The sequence below is a fragment of the Macrosteles quadrilineatus genome, unplaced genomic scaffold (genome assembly GCF_028750875.1).
Source record: "Macrosteles quadrilineatus isolate MER2022 unplaced genomic scaffold, UCM_ALF_1.0 Scaffold_7__1_contigs__length_78375512, whole genome shotgun sequence".
NCBI classification, from domain to species: Eukaryota; Metazoa; Arthropoda; class Insecta; order Hemiptera; family Cicadellidae; genus Macrosteles; species Macrosteles quadrilineatus.
Genome location: NW_026542600.1, coordinates 1997851 through 2016566, shown reverse-complemented (window position 1 = coordinate 2016566; position 18716 = coordinate 1997851). Strand labels below are relative to the sequence as shown.

Genomic DNA, 18716 nt, shown 5'->3' with positions numbered 1-18716 from the left:
CCATGATAGACATGATAGGTGGATAGCTTATTTAAGCCAATGATTAGTTATCTTCATTACTTTACATGAAACTGTTTACGTTGTACATGTAGATTTAGGTTCCCTTAATACCAGGAATAATGTAAAATCCAAGTTAGTAGTGGCTCTTACCGTATTGGCTTCCAGCTAACTTCTTCTAACCTTTGGTTTAACATGTAGAAGACTTTTAGGTAGCTACAACTAAAATCACCAAGTTTCAATCTTCGTTGACGACGTTGAAACATTTGCTAATTTTTAACTTTTACACTTCACAATATGAATTTACAAACTTATAAATATGCATAAGCTATTATTTGCAATTGTGTTGATTTATGGAATCTTGGTTTTCTTTAACTATAGAATACCAAAACCCTACAAACAGTTCGTATTGAGCGGTATTTCACAGTCTTGTGCTATTGATTTTTTTAAGGTTCCTTTGTGGTGAAAATGTAAAACCTAAACTTGAAAAGCAAAACATTTTTGCAAAGGGCAATATCTTAACTGCTCAGGAAAATCCCTAGCATAGCTGAAGTTAAATGTGAAATGGATAAGACAAATGTAGACGGATTTATTGTTGGAAGTTTAAAACTTTGACGGACACCCATGCAATATCGTGCCCGTCACCTGGCGGTACATCACTTTCTCAACTTACCTCATCTAAATGTTTATTCATATCTATTTTCCATTAAAATTGTATACCTCTAATTTTTATGATTTTTGAAAAATTAAATACAAATATAATGTTATATTTCACATGGACAATTTAAATATATTGGCTCGACTTACTAGGTAAGATAACATTTTTTCATTTCAAAATACGACTTACGATGACTCTTTCAAGTCACCAAAACTGCACAGCTGATAAATGAACCAAAAGTAGATTCATTAGGTCCACCTGGATAAAAGATGATTCTAGTCAGCCGAGATAAAGAACAACTCATTAATTGTTGAAAACACTAACCAAAGTATTTTTTTTTTTTTTTTTTGAGGTTGGCGACTTCTTTTTACCGTGCATTTGCGCGTCCACATAGACTACAGATCTGTGCGTGGAACGTATCCAGCAAAGCAAGGGGTGAGCCGGTACCGTACGAAGGTGAACTGTGACCTACTGATAATTAATTTTAGTGGCAGTGACCAGGATCCGAACCCACGACATCGCTGCCTTGGGCCCGAAGTTTGTGACGCTACCAACTGAGCCACCGACTCACCAATTAATTTATTAATGGTTATTTGCAAACACCGTTTACACTACTTGTCTATCTGTTTATGCATACAGACCTGTTTTTGATTAGAAGTATACTTTAAATGTCTAATTAAAAGGAATACCCGAACCCAACTGCTAGTTATTTGTTATAGAGTCCAAAGAATTTCCTGTAGAACATTCAAATTCTACAAATACTATTTCCCACTTGTAGTCTAGTCAAAAAAGGGTTAACCTCCGAATAAATCCGAAAAAGTTGAAACTTTGCACACTTATTTCTAGGTACTTAGGGAAGATTATACCAACAGTCCCCGTTGATATGAGGCGAGCTCTAGCGGCAATTAGCGAAAACAAGGCACCTTTTATGGTAATTTTGGTTTAAAATCTCAAGAACCGTTGATCGGAGTTACATTTAGCTGGCACCAAATGAAAGATCATTAAACTTTCAACAAAAATAATTTTTACACTTTTATTTGATTCCTAACGGTTACCGAGTTATAGAGCTTTAAAATATGGAGTTTTTTCTCAAACTGTCGGGGTGCGAACAATGGTGCAAACTAAAGTACAGACAGTTTGAAAAAAAACCGTCACATTTTAGCACCCTATAACTCGGTAACAATTGGGAATAAATTAAAGTGTAAATGTAAATTTTGTTGGAAATTTAATAATCTTTCATTCATAAATAATGGGTTCTTTTTTCGCTAATTGCCACTAAAGCTCGCCTCACATTTATGGGGACTTTTGGTATAATCTTCCCTAAGTATCTAGAAATATGTCTGCAAAGTTTCAAAACTTTCGGATTTTTTCGGAGGTTGGATCATTAGTTTATATATTTTGACTGAACTATTGTAGTCTCACCAAAAGTTAAACCAAAACTAAAATAAAAAAGTTAAACCAAGTATTATTACATTATTAATTTCCACAAGATATTTGGCAGGGAGTAGAAAGCCCTAAAACACCTGAAGCTGTGGTTTGTTGTTTTATAACTCTAAATTAAGCAATGCTGCGCCTGTGCAGAACCCCTGGTAGAATAACGAAGCAACAGAAGAACAGATTATTTAAAAATGTATTTATTTATTGATTCACGATCTAAATGCGCTTATTTCTCTTGCTGTTAAAATCAGTTAAATGGAATATTTTCTGTGGATAGCAATAAATATTCTTAACAACACAAATGAATATGAATTTGAATGCAAAGTAAAACCACAAATACTACGGTTTTGACAACATTTCTATGTTATTCTGAGTGTTGTTGACGGATACATCCTTCTTATCACGCACAGACAGAAGCCCATGTGATAATTTTTTCGATTAATGTAATGTTGCTATTACTTGTAGCACTAAAGATTGATTGATTGGTTGAGAGTTTTTTTTATTTGCCAATACAAACACCTATATTATGTATGTTTGTATATAACAAATTATCTAAAGTCATTCCTAATTAATAATAACACACCAGTACATTCCTGCAACTTGTTATACATTGCACCTGTAATGGGCACACACGAAAGAAGAACAACTTTTACGAATTTAACATGTTTATTTAAATTATGTTTATTTACACAATTTTTTATCTTATGTAAACCGTTTTTACAATCGCAACGCATTATTACTATTTAAAGTTACAGGAAATATTCACTTACACTTGGCTTGTGTAATCTCTGATGTTTAGAAAATAAATTGAAACTAATAGTCTCCGTCCCAAGATGTCTGGAGTAAAATAGGTGGGAGAGACTGATCGCTAGTCTCCATTCAAGATGTTTGGAGTAAAAGAGGTGGGACAGACTGAGCGCTAGTCTTCATTCAAGATGTTTGGAGTAAAAGAGGTGGGACAGACTGAGCGCTAGTCTCCATTCAAGATGTTTGGAGTAAAAGAGGTGGGACAGACTGAGCGCTAGTCTCCATTCAAGATGTTTGGAGTAAAAGAGGTGGGACAGACTGAGCGCTAGTCTCCATTCAAGATGTTTGGAGTTAAAGAGGTGGGACAGACTGAGCGCTAGTCCCCGTCCCAAGATGTTTGGAGTAAAAGAGGTGGGACAGACTGAGCGCTAGTCTCCATTCAAGATGTTTGGAGTAAAAGAGGTGGGACAGACTGAGCGCTAGTCTCCATTCAAGATGTTTGGAGTAAAAGAGGTGGGACAGACTGAGCGCTAGTCTCCATTCAAGATGTTTGGAGTTAAAGAGGTGGGACAGACTGAGCGCTAGTCCCCGTCCCAAGATGTTTGGAGTACAAGAGGCGGGACAGACTGAGCGCTAGTCCCCGTCCCAAGATGTTTGGAGTAAAAGAGGTGGGACAGACTGAGCGCTAGTCTCCATCTCAAGATGTTTCGAGTAAAAGAGGTGGGACAGACTGAGCGCTAGTCTCCATTCAAGATGTTTGGAGTAAAAGAGGTGGGACAGACTGAGCGCTAGTCTCCATTCAAGATGTTTGGAGTAAAAGAGGTGGGACAGACTGAGCGCTAGTCTCCATTCAAGATGTTTGGAGTAAAAGAGGTGGGACAGACTGAGCGCTAGTCTCCATTCAAGATGTTTGGAGTAAAAGAGGTGGGACAGACTGAGCGCTAGTCTCCATTCAAGATGTTTGGAGTTAAAGAGGTGGGACAGACTGAGCGCTAGTCCCCGTCCCAAGATGTTTGGAGTACAAGAGGCGGGACAGACTGAGCGCTAGTCCCCGTCCCAAGATGTTTGGAGTAAAAGAGGTGGGACAGACTGAGCGCTAGTCTCCATCTCAAGATGTTTCGAGTAAAAGAGGTGGGACAGACTGAGCGCTAGTCTCCATTCAAGGACTGCATCAGCATCAAACAGGTGATATGGGTCACTTTTGAAATGAAACTCTACTCTATTGCATATAGCACTATTGTCCGTTTGATTTGTTACTCCTTAAGCAAATAGCTACCGGACAAAGAGTTTGTATACAAAAACGGATCTTAATAAGTGAAATATACCCAGTGAATTTTGGGAGCATTTTATGATTATGTAGAAATGTTTACACTATTGAAAGGCTGGACAGAACACCAAATTTAAGTATATAATTTTTACAAAAAACAAGTTTAAAGCAATATTCTTTCATAAATAGGTCTGTATGACATGCACGTTTTACTTCTGAAAATCCAACTAAAAATCAAGGAATAAAATATTTCAAACTATTCTAGCTTGTTAGGTATGATTTTTTCTATGTGAATCATCTAAACAAATTCATTAATTTGTAGATATTTCACAATGTCTTATGAGTACCCTTTTAAAAACAAACATTTTTTTTTACGATTTAATGTGGTTTAAGTTATAGTAATATATTGACGGGAAACAAACCCGCACTTTTGTCACATTTTTCACAAATTTAATTGTATCCAGTTCAGAAATTTATAAAAAGAAGAAATGGAATAATATTTGATCATTTTTGATTCAGTAAAACTAGATTTGTTACTGACCATGGCAATGATATCCCATTTTACTCCTGGTCAAATATCCGTGGATCATTCAACTGTCGTCACTATTAATTGCCAGTTGCCTGGGAACTACATTCAAACTTTCCTCAATTTTAAACCACTCTTGTAACCCGTTAAATAGAAAATAATTAGGTTGACCATTGATAAAACTAAATACATCGACACATCCCATCCAAACATGCCAAATAGTACGTGCTTAGATTTAACAAACAACTAAACTAATTATAAATAGTTCCCAAGATTTTACTGGGACAAGTAATCAACCATGTGGTTTAAATCTGAATCAAACAGCAACAACCTATGTCGCCAACACTCAGTGGTCAAGAGCGAAAGCCGTTACAAAAATATCTATACATTTGCTGAATATAGTTAGTTTATGTCCCAACTTCTAAGTAAAACCCCAAATATCTACGTAAGTGTATTGTACGTATTTTGATACGCGCGTATTTTATTTAGATTATAAAAATTATAAAAGTAAATGTAGCGGAATGTATCTGTTTTAAATAAGATTTTGGATTTCAAAAAAAAACTTTTGTACAGTAAAATATTTGAAATATTTTTTTATATTGATTAAATCAGAGATCTCCAGATCAGAGATTAGAACGAAAAATACACTATTGCGCTGGACATATTTGTTTGGAAAGTATTGTTGAGTATTTAATTTGCTTTACTGAAGCAATAGTAGTTGAGTGGTTATAGTGCTCACCTAGCTATCATAAGGTCGCCGGTTCGATCCTGAGAAAATTCAGTAGCTTTTTGATGGTTCTAAACTGGGCCAGGCTGTCCCTGATCATTGGTCTTTAAATAAATGATGCTGACTGATGAAACAGCTGATCTTAGTAACAAGGCTACACAGGTCATCTGATAACATTCTACACTCATCATTCACTCATATTTGGGTTAAAATACGCACATAGTGGCGTCCCTATCGTATAATGATAATAATAGCTAGCTTAGGAACATATATCCTTCGTTGAAAATCAAACTATGGTATATCAACTAAATGATTTGATCCCTTGCATGTAAATTGATACCCCCTTGTTACTTAAAGTCACTTAAAATTGCTCGACGTGCAGACAAAAATACCGTCACGTAACAGAGTATCGATATATCACCTAATTGCTGTAAAATAATTTTATAAACATAATGCTATCGTGTTAAGCTTAAACAATTCATCCATTGCATTTAGTATCCATTTTTTATAGTAACTCATAGAATACATTTTGTCTGAACCATCTATCTTTTTTATAATTTTAATAAATATTATAATTCGTATTATTGTTATAATTTAGCAAATGATTCTAGGAATACTTGAATGACGTAGTAACGTTAAATTTTATTTAATTACTATAAATACAAAAACAAATAATTAAATAACACGACATCTTCGATCCAAAACTATCACAATTCTATTACATGGGCCCATTTGGTCCCTTTAGCTAACTTTAGTTCAATAGTTTACTTTATAAAATGTAAGGAAAGGGTGCCAAACGTGATTGATTGAAATTAGCATTACGTCATTATTTTTTATTGTAATATATAATATTGTTTAACCGTTTGTTTTCATGCCAAATTAATTCAAATTTACTGGTTATTAAATCAGTTTTTGCTCGTAGAATTTATGTATAATAACAAATCTTTGAACATTAATTGTATTTGAAAGCTATTGGTAAATGTTGACATTCTGATACATAGTATGGTGGTTTTCTCTTTTTTAAACTTATATTACGCTCCATTTTTATCCATATCGAAAATAAAATGTGTTAAGATGCATTATAATAAATAAGGTATCAACATTCCAATAAATGTCCATGGACCATAACAAGTATAAAATAAATCCATGGAAATAATTGGCTGTGAGACAGTCAACAATCGTCATACCTTGGCACCCTTACTTACTCTCTCTAGAGAATTTACAGTAAATACATGGCATATACATTGATGAAAGGGTGACACAGTATGCCTCTAGATCGCAAAAGTATAAAGTTGCAAGCATCTTGGGTTGAAAAAAGGCTCAAAAACATTTGAGGAAATTTTACGATCTTAACTTAGTAATACATGAAACAACACTCTTTCATGGATACGAAGATCGTTCTATAAATAAAAAGGCACTAAAATTAATAAGGGGTCTTACTTGTTTTTTCATACAGGTTTTGGTTGGATTAGAATTATGTTAAAGTATTTCAAGATTTTTTGAGTTTTATTATTTAGATTATATTTTACGGCCATACTTACGTTCTTTTCAACCGGAAAAAATCTGGCGGATACGGTTTTTGAAGGTCTTTAAACAGAGGTAAGCCGCGTGTGTAATATATGAAAAATCGAATTAATATTTTTACACCTCTCGTCTTGTATATATTAAATGTTTTAAAATTAAATAAAAGATTTTGTATATGATGATTCAAATTGTCATTAAAAATCTATAATGTAGGTAATTTGATTAAAAGATCCACTGAAACTTAGCCTGTTTAAAAACAAGTAAAACGACCCTAATAAACATAGTTGATCAAATATTCAAACCAACATCATCAAACAAATAACGTAGTTTTATGTAGTGACTAAGTAACAAATTCGACTAGAAGTGACGAATTTCCAACAAAAACTAATATGTCAACAAGCTGGGAAGATTTAGACGCTAAAAGCGACATAGAATATTGTCATGTGGTTGAGTTTGTGCTAATATTAAAAACATGCACAGTGGAAGATTTGTTATCAAGCCGGTCCACAAATACCATGTCCTATATTTTTTTTTATTTAAACTAAACGAAAATCTATAAATTTATCCACGAAAAATGCTTGTCTTTAATATATTTTACAGAAAAAAAATTATTTACAGACAGATAGGTCATATGATAACTCGACTAAAAGAAAATACCGAAGGAAAAAAATAAAGCGTACAAGTATACGCCTTTCTGTCCACACAAGTATACGCCTCTCTGTCCACACAAGTTTATCGCCTCTCTGTCCATACAAGTATACGCCTCTCTGTCCACACAAGCATACGCCTCTCTGTCCACACAAGTATACGCCTCTCTGTCCACACAAGTATACGCCTCTCTGTCCACACAAGTATACGCCTCTCTGTCCATACAAGTATACGCCTCTCTGTCCACACAAGTATACGCCTCTCTGTCCACACAAGTTTATCGCCTCTCTGTCAACACAAGTATACGCCTCTCTGTCCACACAAGTTTATCGCCTCTCTGTCAACACAAGTATACGCCTCTCTGTCCACACATGCATACGCCTCTCTGTCCACACAAGTTTATCGCCTCTCTGTCCATACAAGTATACGCCTCTCTGTCCACACAATCATATGCCTCTCTGTCCACACAAGTTTATCGCCTCTCTGTCCACACAAGTTTATCTCCTCTCTGTCAACACAAGTATACGCCTCTCTGTCCACACAAGTTTATCGCCTCTCTGTCCACACAAGTATACGCCTCTCTGTCCATACAAGTATACGCCTCTCTGTCCACACAAGTTTATCGCCTCTCTGTCCATACAAGTATACGCCTCTCTGTCCACACAAGCATATGCCTCTCTGTCCACACAAGTTTATCGCCTCTCTGTCCACACAAGTTTATCGCCTCTCTGTCAACACAAGTATACGCCTCTCTGTCCACACAAGTTTATCGCCTCTCTGTCCACACAAGTATACGCCTCTCTGTCCATACAAGTATACGCCTCTCTGTCCACACAAGCATATGCCTCTCTGTCCACACAAGTATACGCCTCTCTGTCCACACAAGTATACGCCTCTCTGTCCACACAAGTATACGCCTCTCTGTCCACACAAGTATACGCCTCTCTGTCCACACAAGTATACGCCTCTCTGTCCATACAAGTATACGCCTCTCTGTCCACACAAGCATAAGCCTCTCTGTCCACACAAGTATACGCCTCTCTGTCCACACAAGTATACGCCTCTCTGTCCACACAAGTTTATCGCCTCTCTGTCCATGCAAGTATAAGCCTCTCTGTCCACACCAGTTTGCATATATATATAGTTGTAAACGGTTTTGTAAAAAGATAAGGCTTTATCATTCGCCTATGCTTGCAGAATTGTTAGTAAAAAAAATATATGACAATATAGGTGGATAGATAATTAATCATTATTAATACGAATAGTAGATTTTGGTTGTTTAAAATGTGGTTGGGAGGCAGTTGTACAAGTAGGTTTGTTCATGTTTTCAGAGCTTTTATCCAGTTACTATGTATTCAGTTTTTAATCATTGAAGAATAATTTTAACAAGTTTTGCGAAGTAGAAGAGAAAGCAAGTTCTTAGTTATGTAATGCATTCGTATAGGATTTAACCAACTATTATGAGATAGGACAATCTTACGACTTTGATTTTAAACTAAATAGCACTTTTGAAACTTAATCATACTATAAAGTTCTACTTGCGCAGTTGCAATGGACAATTCTTGATGTGATTTATGTTAAATTAGTGAATGCTGCTCAAGATGAGCTGTCATATGCTTGAAACACGTATAACATGAAATGACTTGTCTAAATTTCACACTTGGCAACTACGTTAGTAGATCTTAATCTTACATCTTTAGCAACAATCTTATTAAAATCCTTAAAACCCCTAATCAATACATATTATAAATATTACATATTATGAGCATGTAGTGTCAAATGTTTCATCTTGTTTTAGCATGATGCCTAAAATATCACACAAGTGTAAAGACAAACAAAACACGGGAATACCCCAAAGTAGTAGTTGTAATAAATGTTATGGTGGCCACCCAGAGTAACCAATTACTAATAATACCTTTTAGTCATAATGATAGCCGGTGTCCATCTACAATGTAAACAAATCTTACACTGTGCATATTCCTCTTCAAAATCTAGTCTACGTGTACCCACGTATAACACTTATAAATCAATACAACTAATATTTATATTATATATAACAATTTCGGTTTGTATACTATTAATTATATCTTTACTATTTGAAACTAGGAGTCCATACAACTAATCCGTGAGCAAGTTATAAAATGGGTGTTAGAAAATCGACGTTAGTCTTTGGAGGTTTTCATGCATTTCCCACGAACTTTGGACGAATGGTTATCCTTCCTTATCCACCTGAAATCAGATCAAACTTAGTAGATATTGTTCTTCGTGAAACATAGTTATGTCTAGGGGAAATACGTTTCACCACACAAATCTAGTTTAATGAAGTTTCCACGTATGGATTTATAGTCCAGAAAACAGCTATTTGCTGCCTGATCAATGGTAATGTTCGGTACTGAGTTTTGCTAGACATCAGCTGATTTGTTTTATTTTAGGTTATTAAACATCTCAGGAATTCCATGTTTCCACGTGGAATTATGTTTCCACCTAAACATAAATAATTATCAACATATCCAAATTAACACTAAAACTTAATCCCAAAGATAAAATCTCAATTGAAGTTTGACTAGTAGTCTTATATTCTAATGGCAGTGGTTGGTTACAAACAAAAACATACCTCTCAAAGACGTTACAAGTTCGGAAGTGATAGTTCTTAACGCTGGGAACATATTTCTGATTTTGACAGTTTTTACTGTAGGGTTAATTTTCTATGGCGAAAAGAATAAAGTTCGTCACTCGTCTAAAATGGGTTTACTCTACTCGTTTGGTAATCCCGCACTCGCCTGGTAAACCATCATTTCCCGCACTAGTAATGTAATGTATTATTACAGCACCGTAAAAGATAATAAGAAGAGTATGAGTAGAAAAAGTAATTACAACAAACATGGAATAGCTCCTGACAAAACATATCCCATTTAGGTATATGAAATTGGAAACACGATAAAATTAAATATTTGCTTACATTGTTAGTTTTAATTTAATGTAGTACCCCCTGATGAATTAAATAACGTAATCTACTGATGAAAAACGATTACGGTAATATTTATATTCCTAAATAGTGTAATTTAAGTACACTTTACATCGTCTAAAGAAAACGAAAATATTCGACAAACTTGTTTGTAATGCATAGCTGGTGAATTTGGTCTCTAATCGCAGGATTGATGTTTAAATCACAATATTCAATAGAAACTAGAGAGAAGTAAATTCATTATTTTTGGAATTGTATATGTATTGGTATTTCGATGTGAGTGGAGAGTGAAGTAGGTATGTAAAAGCTAAGGACTATAATAGTTATTTCACTCAAGTGAAAATCCACCGATTGGGCAAATAAAATAAAATAAAGAAACACTCCACCTCTAAAAGGGCGGGGAGCGAGCTGGCGTAGTGGTTAGAGCGCGGGACTTCAGTCTCTGAGGTCCCGGGTTCGATCCCCGCCAAGTCCCCAATGTATTTTATCTAAGTGATAATGCCGCAACCCCTAGGTCTAGGCCTAGCCTGAAGTAATGTGAAAAACAATCCCAGGCTCGTGCCTAGCGTCCTAGGACAAAAAAACCTCCAAAAGGGTTGATAAAGGCAGTTGTATCCCGGTACTGATAAAAATAGAATCATGATAAAATACACTTCGGTTTTAAAGATATAAAAAACTGTTATTGATATTTTCAACCAAATCTTAATAAAAAAAACAACAGACAAATATCATAAATAACGACTACACACCCGCATTTTCATCGAACTATGTTGCATTTATTTATAACTGTGACAAATAAAACTAAAACTAAAGGGAATTACTGAACGAAATAGGTAAATGTATTGTAATCACTTGCCCCATATAGATTAGAGGCCGGTGGCATAGTGCGGTTTTGCCGTTGTAGATGCAATCTCGGAGAGGCGGACATCGATAGGAGTTCGGTCATCATAGAGAGTAGGAGCTTGGAGGATGATACCCGCCGTTCCTACCATCACGGCTAGCGTGAATATCCAGAGAAACAGACGGTCCAAGACCATGGCCACGTACTTCCAATCCTCCTTCACCTACAAGATGAAAACAAGACGGTTTAGGTGTTTTAGGACATCTTCGCTCCTTAATCGGTTGACGAAGAGGGTTTATAGTAAACAGGTGATTAATACTCAATTCCACGTTCACCGTGCACTACAGGTCTTATAAGCGATTGTTGTATCATCAACATTGCCGGAATATCGTGTTACGCCCATAATCAATTATCAGCTTCCATATTCAATAAGAAACCATCAGGTAATCTTAACGCTGACCCTTCAACTCTGCATGTTACATGTATAGCTAGAATTACAAGCCTCATAGAGTAAAAAAGGATATATTTTACAAAAGATGCAGCTCAAAAACGCAAAATAGAACGATACCTGGGGGCACCTCTGGGCTCGATGCGCATAAGAGAAAACATGTCTACCTGGCTTAGGCATAGTGCACAAAAGAGGACCGCCCACGGTAACTATCCTCGTCACTATCTTGAAAGTGCTAAACTACATTTTACTAATATCTAAAACTCAATGCTGTTCAACAAGATAGATTGGAACTTTGACTTCATCATTTAGATTTTGACTTTGGAATAGCTGAAATTAACAAATGAAAAGTGTGAGAAATATTTCAAAAGTATACGAGCGGGTTAATCTTTCTAATGTCTATTCCGACTTTATTTTAATATAACTGAATCTGACATTTTAAATGCAAGACTAACGTTGAAAAAATTTATAGCTTGATTACTTACTACTTCCTTGTATAGCTCTCACAATTTACTTTTCCAACTCCTCATTTATAGTACGAATAAGTATAATATTTTAAGAATAGTAATAGTTGTAGGCCTACAAAATTATAAAAGAAACTGTTACAATTCAACGATTCAAAGACCTTAGTCGAATCTTCCTCTCGCTTTGTATGATCTGCTATGAACTTGACACCATCTATAGCTTTGTGCAGCTCAGGGCAATGGTGCCAATGGGTGAGTCGTCGGCAGAGGGGTGGAAGACCAGGTTCCTCCGAAGGGGGTGGAGGGGGTAGTTCGTCTGGACACAGCATTGCAGGTAGTGGAGGAGTACCATGGATCTTGCAGCCACTACCAAGCCCGCTAGCAGCCAACTCTCTGTGAAATATCCAGTCATACTAAACTTCCTTACAACTCTGATCGTTCCGTAAAACGAATTAAGTTTAGTTACATTACATTTTCTGTGCAAATAAAGAATTTATAGGCATTTATAAATGTAGGACAACGCAGAAGGCTATCTTAATATGAAGAGAACTAGGTTGGAAAGGAAAAGATAACTCGCTTTTGTGTGAGTGGAAAATTAACATAGCTACTTTCATGGTAGACAATTGAGTGCAAATGAGGATGGCTAAATTAAAAGACATAATTTGAATAAACCTCCTACAAATGACTATCTAAATAATAAACACTTAATTAATTTTAGATAGAGGGACAATACAAAACTAACGGTATTTTTTATAATTAAAGGTTTTATCTTGGCATTTAATCAAGAATTTAGATACAGGAGTTCAAAGAAATCGAAGTTTTCATCAGAAACTCCACTCATATAATAAAAGTAACGAGGAAAATAAATATATAAAGAAAATCAATCTGATAAGGGGTGAAGGTAAAATTAGAGAGACTCTTTTCACGTATCCAATTCACATGTATGAACATGTATATAAAATGTCGCATGACGTCGCACAATTTTTATTCTAAGAGTATTAATTCAAATATAGTTTGTCATAAACCTATATTTTGCTTTGCATAGTTTATTATTTCGATTGATTATATTTTTAGTTCTACTAATTATTAAGGTAAAATATAAGTTAAATGCTGATGCACATTAATATTAGAATTCCTTTATTAGACAATTTTGTTTTAAAATTCATTACTACGTTTGTATTGAAATTGTTGTGCCAATACTGGTTGAGTATTGAGTATTTTAACGTATTACAACACGAGTCAAAATTAATTAATTTATTGTTTACTGGAGAAGGTTTATCAACCGATTTTAATTAAATTGTGTGTGTGGTGAAAATGAAACTAGTTTTATCTTAATTTTCTAACGTTCAAATGGTGGTTTGTTTTATTTGAGCTTATTTTGAAATTATTTTATAATCATGTTGAAGGTTTAAAGCCAACTACAATTGGGTGACATCAGTGCATACATATTCTTTTCATTAGTTGTTATGCGAAAGGGTTACAACAATGCTTATACCGATCTAACTGAACATTTTATGTTTTTTATTAAACAACACTCTTCACGTTTTACTCATGAAGATTTAAGCTCCACTCTTATGATTTAACACAATTGCTTTTATCTTACGGTAAGATGTGTTCCTGGGGGTAGTTAGAAACACAGAATTGCAATTGAAAATGGCAACTGAAAATTCTTGATGAAATATTTTGTCATGCAAAAATACATTTCTATACATGCCTCTCCCACGGTTCAGAGATGTTCATGTAGGTTTTAGGACCATTGGGGATTGTGCGGATGGGCTCACGGAACATGTATACTTGGAACAAAATCATGAAACAGGACTAGAATGCCACCAGAGATTTTAGTGCTTAACTAATTACTCAAACCCATACCTCTTACTACAAGAACCAAATAAAAATTAAAATCAGACGCTTACTCTAATATCCTAGCACTGCTATTGTCACTTGTTGCAAAGATAAAAGACTTTTACAATTTATATTTAGAAAAGCAGTTTCATGGGACTTCGTACCTGGGTGCAAAGTCTTCTAGCCTCTCGAGGGTGGGAAAAGAGTCCCCCTGTGGATCTAGAAGTTCGGAAGCTGGATTCTGAGCGAAGAGACCTGGGTGATCTCTCAGTTCCAACCCGTTGCAAGTACGTACCATGATGCGGTGACATGAGCTCGCCAAACTAAACAACCCAAGAGTAGCATGATTAGAAATTATTTAAGGTTGGTAATAGTTGGTAAGCTTGTGGACTTTTATTGGCACCTTAGGCACATGCCAACATATTGAAATAAAAATCCATGTCTCACTGCACCCAAGGTGCAAAATTGTGTCCCCAAAGAGTAATTGAACATTAGATCAATTATTTTTTGTTTCGTTTACATTGTTCTATTTCATATTGGTGGGATTCAAAGTATATTAATTACTTTCTATGCGGTCATCTACTTATGATGCGGTTGTTGTAATTGGAAACCCTTAAAATAAACTAGTTCCTCTGCTTCAATTATTGGATTTAGTTAGGTTAAGGCTAAAGGTCGATTCACACACATCAGTTCCAGTACGTCAGAGTTCAGTCACATCAGTCACGTTACAGTGAACAATATATTCTTTAATGGATTTGTTTGAGTTATCTACACTCATCCGGCGCAGGTCCGTCAGTCACTCTGTCGGCGTCCGTCAGTCAATTTCATATTTAATTCCACCAATATTTTGGGATTGTTCGGATGCCTGACGGACGTATGATATGTGTTTGACATAAACAATTGGTATTTAACTAATTGTATTTATATTTTAAGAAGTATTTCTAACAAAATATAAGATGGGTGGTAAAATATTGATAGAATATTGAGTTTGAATAAATCGTCCTTGACTGTAATATCACCGCCAATAAAGTGACGGAAGACTGACTGAAACCAACTGACGGACAGTTGACTGAGGAATTGTGGATGCAACTGAGATTGGACTGATGCGTGTGAATCATTAACCTCGATTAACAGCTTTTATTTGCACTTTTTTACTAAAGTAAAATTAACAACAAATAATAGAGCGAAAAAAGAGTAGTTTAAACCACAGACAATAGACCACCACCCAGTTTCTCGGCTTACCTACGCTTGTCCATCTGGTAGTGTGGCCTCCTCATGACCAACAGGCGAGGCAGAATATGGATGAACACACGTTTGACCCAAGGAGCCATTGTGTGCGTCTGAGGCGATCTGAAGTGTACATTAAGTACAACCACTGTCACGCAGATGCTAGATCAAATACATACAGATATAGTGCCTCAATCTGCCATAGGCAATAGGCATCACTTCGTGTCCACTTAAGATAAATACAGTACTTGATTTATCTTAATAATAACTTTTCAACACTCACTGTTAAGCCTTTATATATTTTTAAATAGACGTGTACAAATTCAATTTATTTGAAGAAGTCGTAGTTTATGAATATAAATTAAATAATGATGATTTATATATTTCATTTGTTTTATTCATTAATTTTTGTTAGATACCAGGGGAACATAAATTTCCCCACAATTTCACTTAAATATCCTCTAGTTTAACATACGTTTCTCTACAAAATCCAAACAAATCTTTAAAAATATTTTAATGATTTTTTAGGAAATATAAAAAAGTTAGTTAAGTTTTGACAAAATAGAGATCTTAAGTAAATATGTGTTACATGTCTATTAATGACTAATTTCTAAATTTACTTTACATTCTTCCTAAACATAAACTTCTAAGTAATAGTTATACTTAATGAATTTACCACTTTAAATGAATTTTTCCTCTTAATAAAACGTGAGGAAAAATATAATAAATTGTTTTGTACAATGTTTTAAATATGTATCATCTATAAATAACTATTAAAATATATTAAAATTAAAATAAACAAAATACTTAGCTGAAGATTATAATTTTAAAATGTAATTCTGAAAATGTATATAAATTGCAACAAAACAATTTTGATCGACCAAAAGAAATTAAGTCATATGATCCTACAAATTGTTCAATAATTAATAATGAAAAAACAATTGACATTTTTCATACTTTTTCCGAAAGAAACTATAAAAATCCAGAAGAAAATTTTCTCGAAAAAATAAAAAAAAACAAATTTTCATAATTTGGCAGTTCAAAAATATATTGAGAATATTACAAATAAAACGAAATTATCAAATAATAAACAAATTCCGAAGGAAAGCTTATAAATATACGAAAAGCATCATCGTTCATAGAACCTTTTTAAATAAATGCCAATGTTTATTTAACATTGTCTGATGGTAAGTCTAAATAATAAGGAAAAGATATGATCAGAATTAAATGAAAACCTTGATTTTGACTTAATAATATATACAATAATGATAAACAGATGAGTAATATGTTTGTGAAAATAAAACATAAATACACTACTTTAATGATAAATGGAATAGGAACGATGAACACAACATAATATAAGTAAATGGGAATTATAATCATGCCTACACTAAAAAAGTAAATAAATGATGAAAATTATCAACAACCTTTTTTTAACTGAATCATTAAAAAATATTCAATTTTTTTTTTTTTTTTTTTTTTTTTTTTTTTTTTTTTTTTTAAGAGGTTGGCGGCCTCTTTTAACCTTGCATTTGCCCGTCCACATAGACTAAGCGCCCGTGCGTGGATCGTATACAGCAAAGCAAGGAGTGAGCCAGTACAGTACAAAGGTGAACTGTACTGATAAAATGTTATAGGCAGTGACCAGGATCCGAACCCACGACATCGCTGCCTTGGGCCCGAAGTCCGCGACGCTACCGACTGAGCCACCGACTCACTAAAATTTACTTTTTACTTTTTTTTTTTTTTTTTTTTTAATTTACTTTTTAAAGCTTAAAATATATTATATATTTATTACAATATATTTAATTTCTACACAGAACAGGTTTTATATTCCAATAAATGTATAATGTATGTTATAGGGGAGTTTATGAAAATGTAATAAGTTTTCAGGCTTATAATTGCAATACTTTTAAGTTTAAATTTTTGCATGAAATTATCTGCATATTTAAATATTTTATTATAGTTGTAATAAAACTTAAGTAAATTTCTTAGTAAATTTCTATAAAACATACAATTAATTGTATATTATCCTTCATTTTTACTATCTTTGAAATCAATCAAAAATATTTGTAAATATCAATATAAGAAAACAAAAAAAATACCTGCTAAGTTAATGGTGAACAATATATTAAATTAGATATTCAAAATGTTTACTAAACACAGATAGGTGGTTGTTGGTTCAATCAACAACTGATGATGATAGATAAGTTGAATCAACTGATCAAACAGATTTTCCATATATATTTAATAATTTCATAGAAAATGAATTCATTCTATATATCCGGTAAATTTTACTTTTTAAAAGAAAATTCAATTTGCTATCACATCTATATATGGCTTATAAGACTGAAAAAGTTTGATAAAAACCTTAAGAAGCTTAATATTTAACATAATATTTTACAGCTTTATAATAAATAAAAATGTGTATGATTATCAAAATCCATCGAAATAAATCAAACAAAAAGCGGAACTTATTATTTTAATCTTGTATATGGATATTCTACATCTAAATTCCAATTTTACATATTATCAGGATCACTAAAAACTCTGGTGGATATAATGCTTATGATAATGCTTTAAACAATAAATTGAAAACCAATTTTTGTTTTCAAAATTGAAGTCAGTAACCCTTAATAAACTAAATTGAATATCTTGGAGAGTTGAGTATAAATAAGGAGACAATGACGTATTTTAAAACAGACGCGATAAGTACATCTTGCAATGGATTTGACCCAGATTTTGAAACTAATCTTTAACTGCTTGGTCATTTTATATATTTTATTAGGACGTTTTGAAGATCTTCATACATAAATAAGGGCGCATTATAACGTCCATTTTAATAAATAATAATAATGTGATAAATTTAAAATAAAAAAGAAAATCATAAAGGTTTAATCTACTACATTACTAATGGAATAACAAATTATGAATATTTTGTTGTGATTCCACCCATCAAAATAAAGCCACTAACAAAATACAATTACTAAATTTTATACAATTAGATTGATAAAAAAAACATTTTGTTATCTTTTTCAGTGTGTTGAAAAAAGATCAATATAAGGATTAACATGTATATTTGATATCACTCATATTAAGAAACATAGACAATCAAAAGGTAATAATTGTTAGTACAAAAATCAAATTATTAGTTGTATTATGTTTTAAAATTGTATACTGTAGTACGGCATGTATATCAAAATATTAGGGTTAAATTTAATGGTCATTGCTATCCTGATCAATTAAAAAGACTTGGATATAGATAAATAAACATTCAAAATTACGCTTGTAAAATATATATATCAGTGAAATTGAAACGTACTATAATGCTACACAAACATTAGAAAATACTCTGTTGTTTTTTTATTAATACAATAAAGATCCACTTAATCTATTTT

The 18716-nt window shown here is 33.5% G+C and overlaps 1 protein-coding gene across 1 annotated transcript in view; it reads right to left on the bottom strand.

Moving 5' to 3' along the window:
• Positions 1–2800: 2800 nt before the first annotated feature.
• The window catches only part of LOC128998056 (acetylcholine receptor subunit alpha-like), a 91340-nt gene continuing 75424 nt past the window's right edge, over positions 2801–18716 (bottom strand). Inside the window, exons 10-14 of the mRNA XM_054424024.1 lie at positions 15334–15480; positions 14256–14414; positions 12411–12642; positions 11353–11560; positions 2801–9760 (exon numbers count right to left, since the gene is read on the bottom strand). Of these exons, the coding sequence (XP_054279999.1) occupies positions 11363–11560; positions 12411–12642; positions 14256–14414; positions 15334–15480 (736 nt within the window). The 3' untranslated portion in view covers positions 2801–9760; positions 11353–11362. The remainder of the gene's footprint in view (positions 9761–11352; positions 11561–12410; positions 12643–14255; positions 14415–15333; positions 15481–18716) is intronic.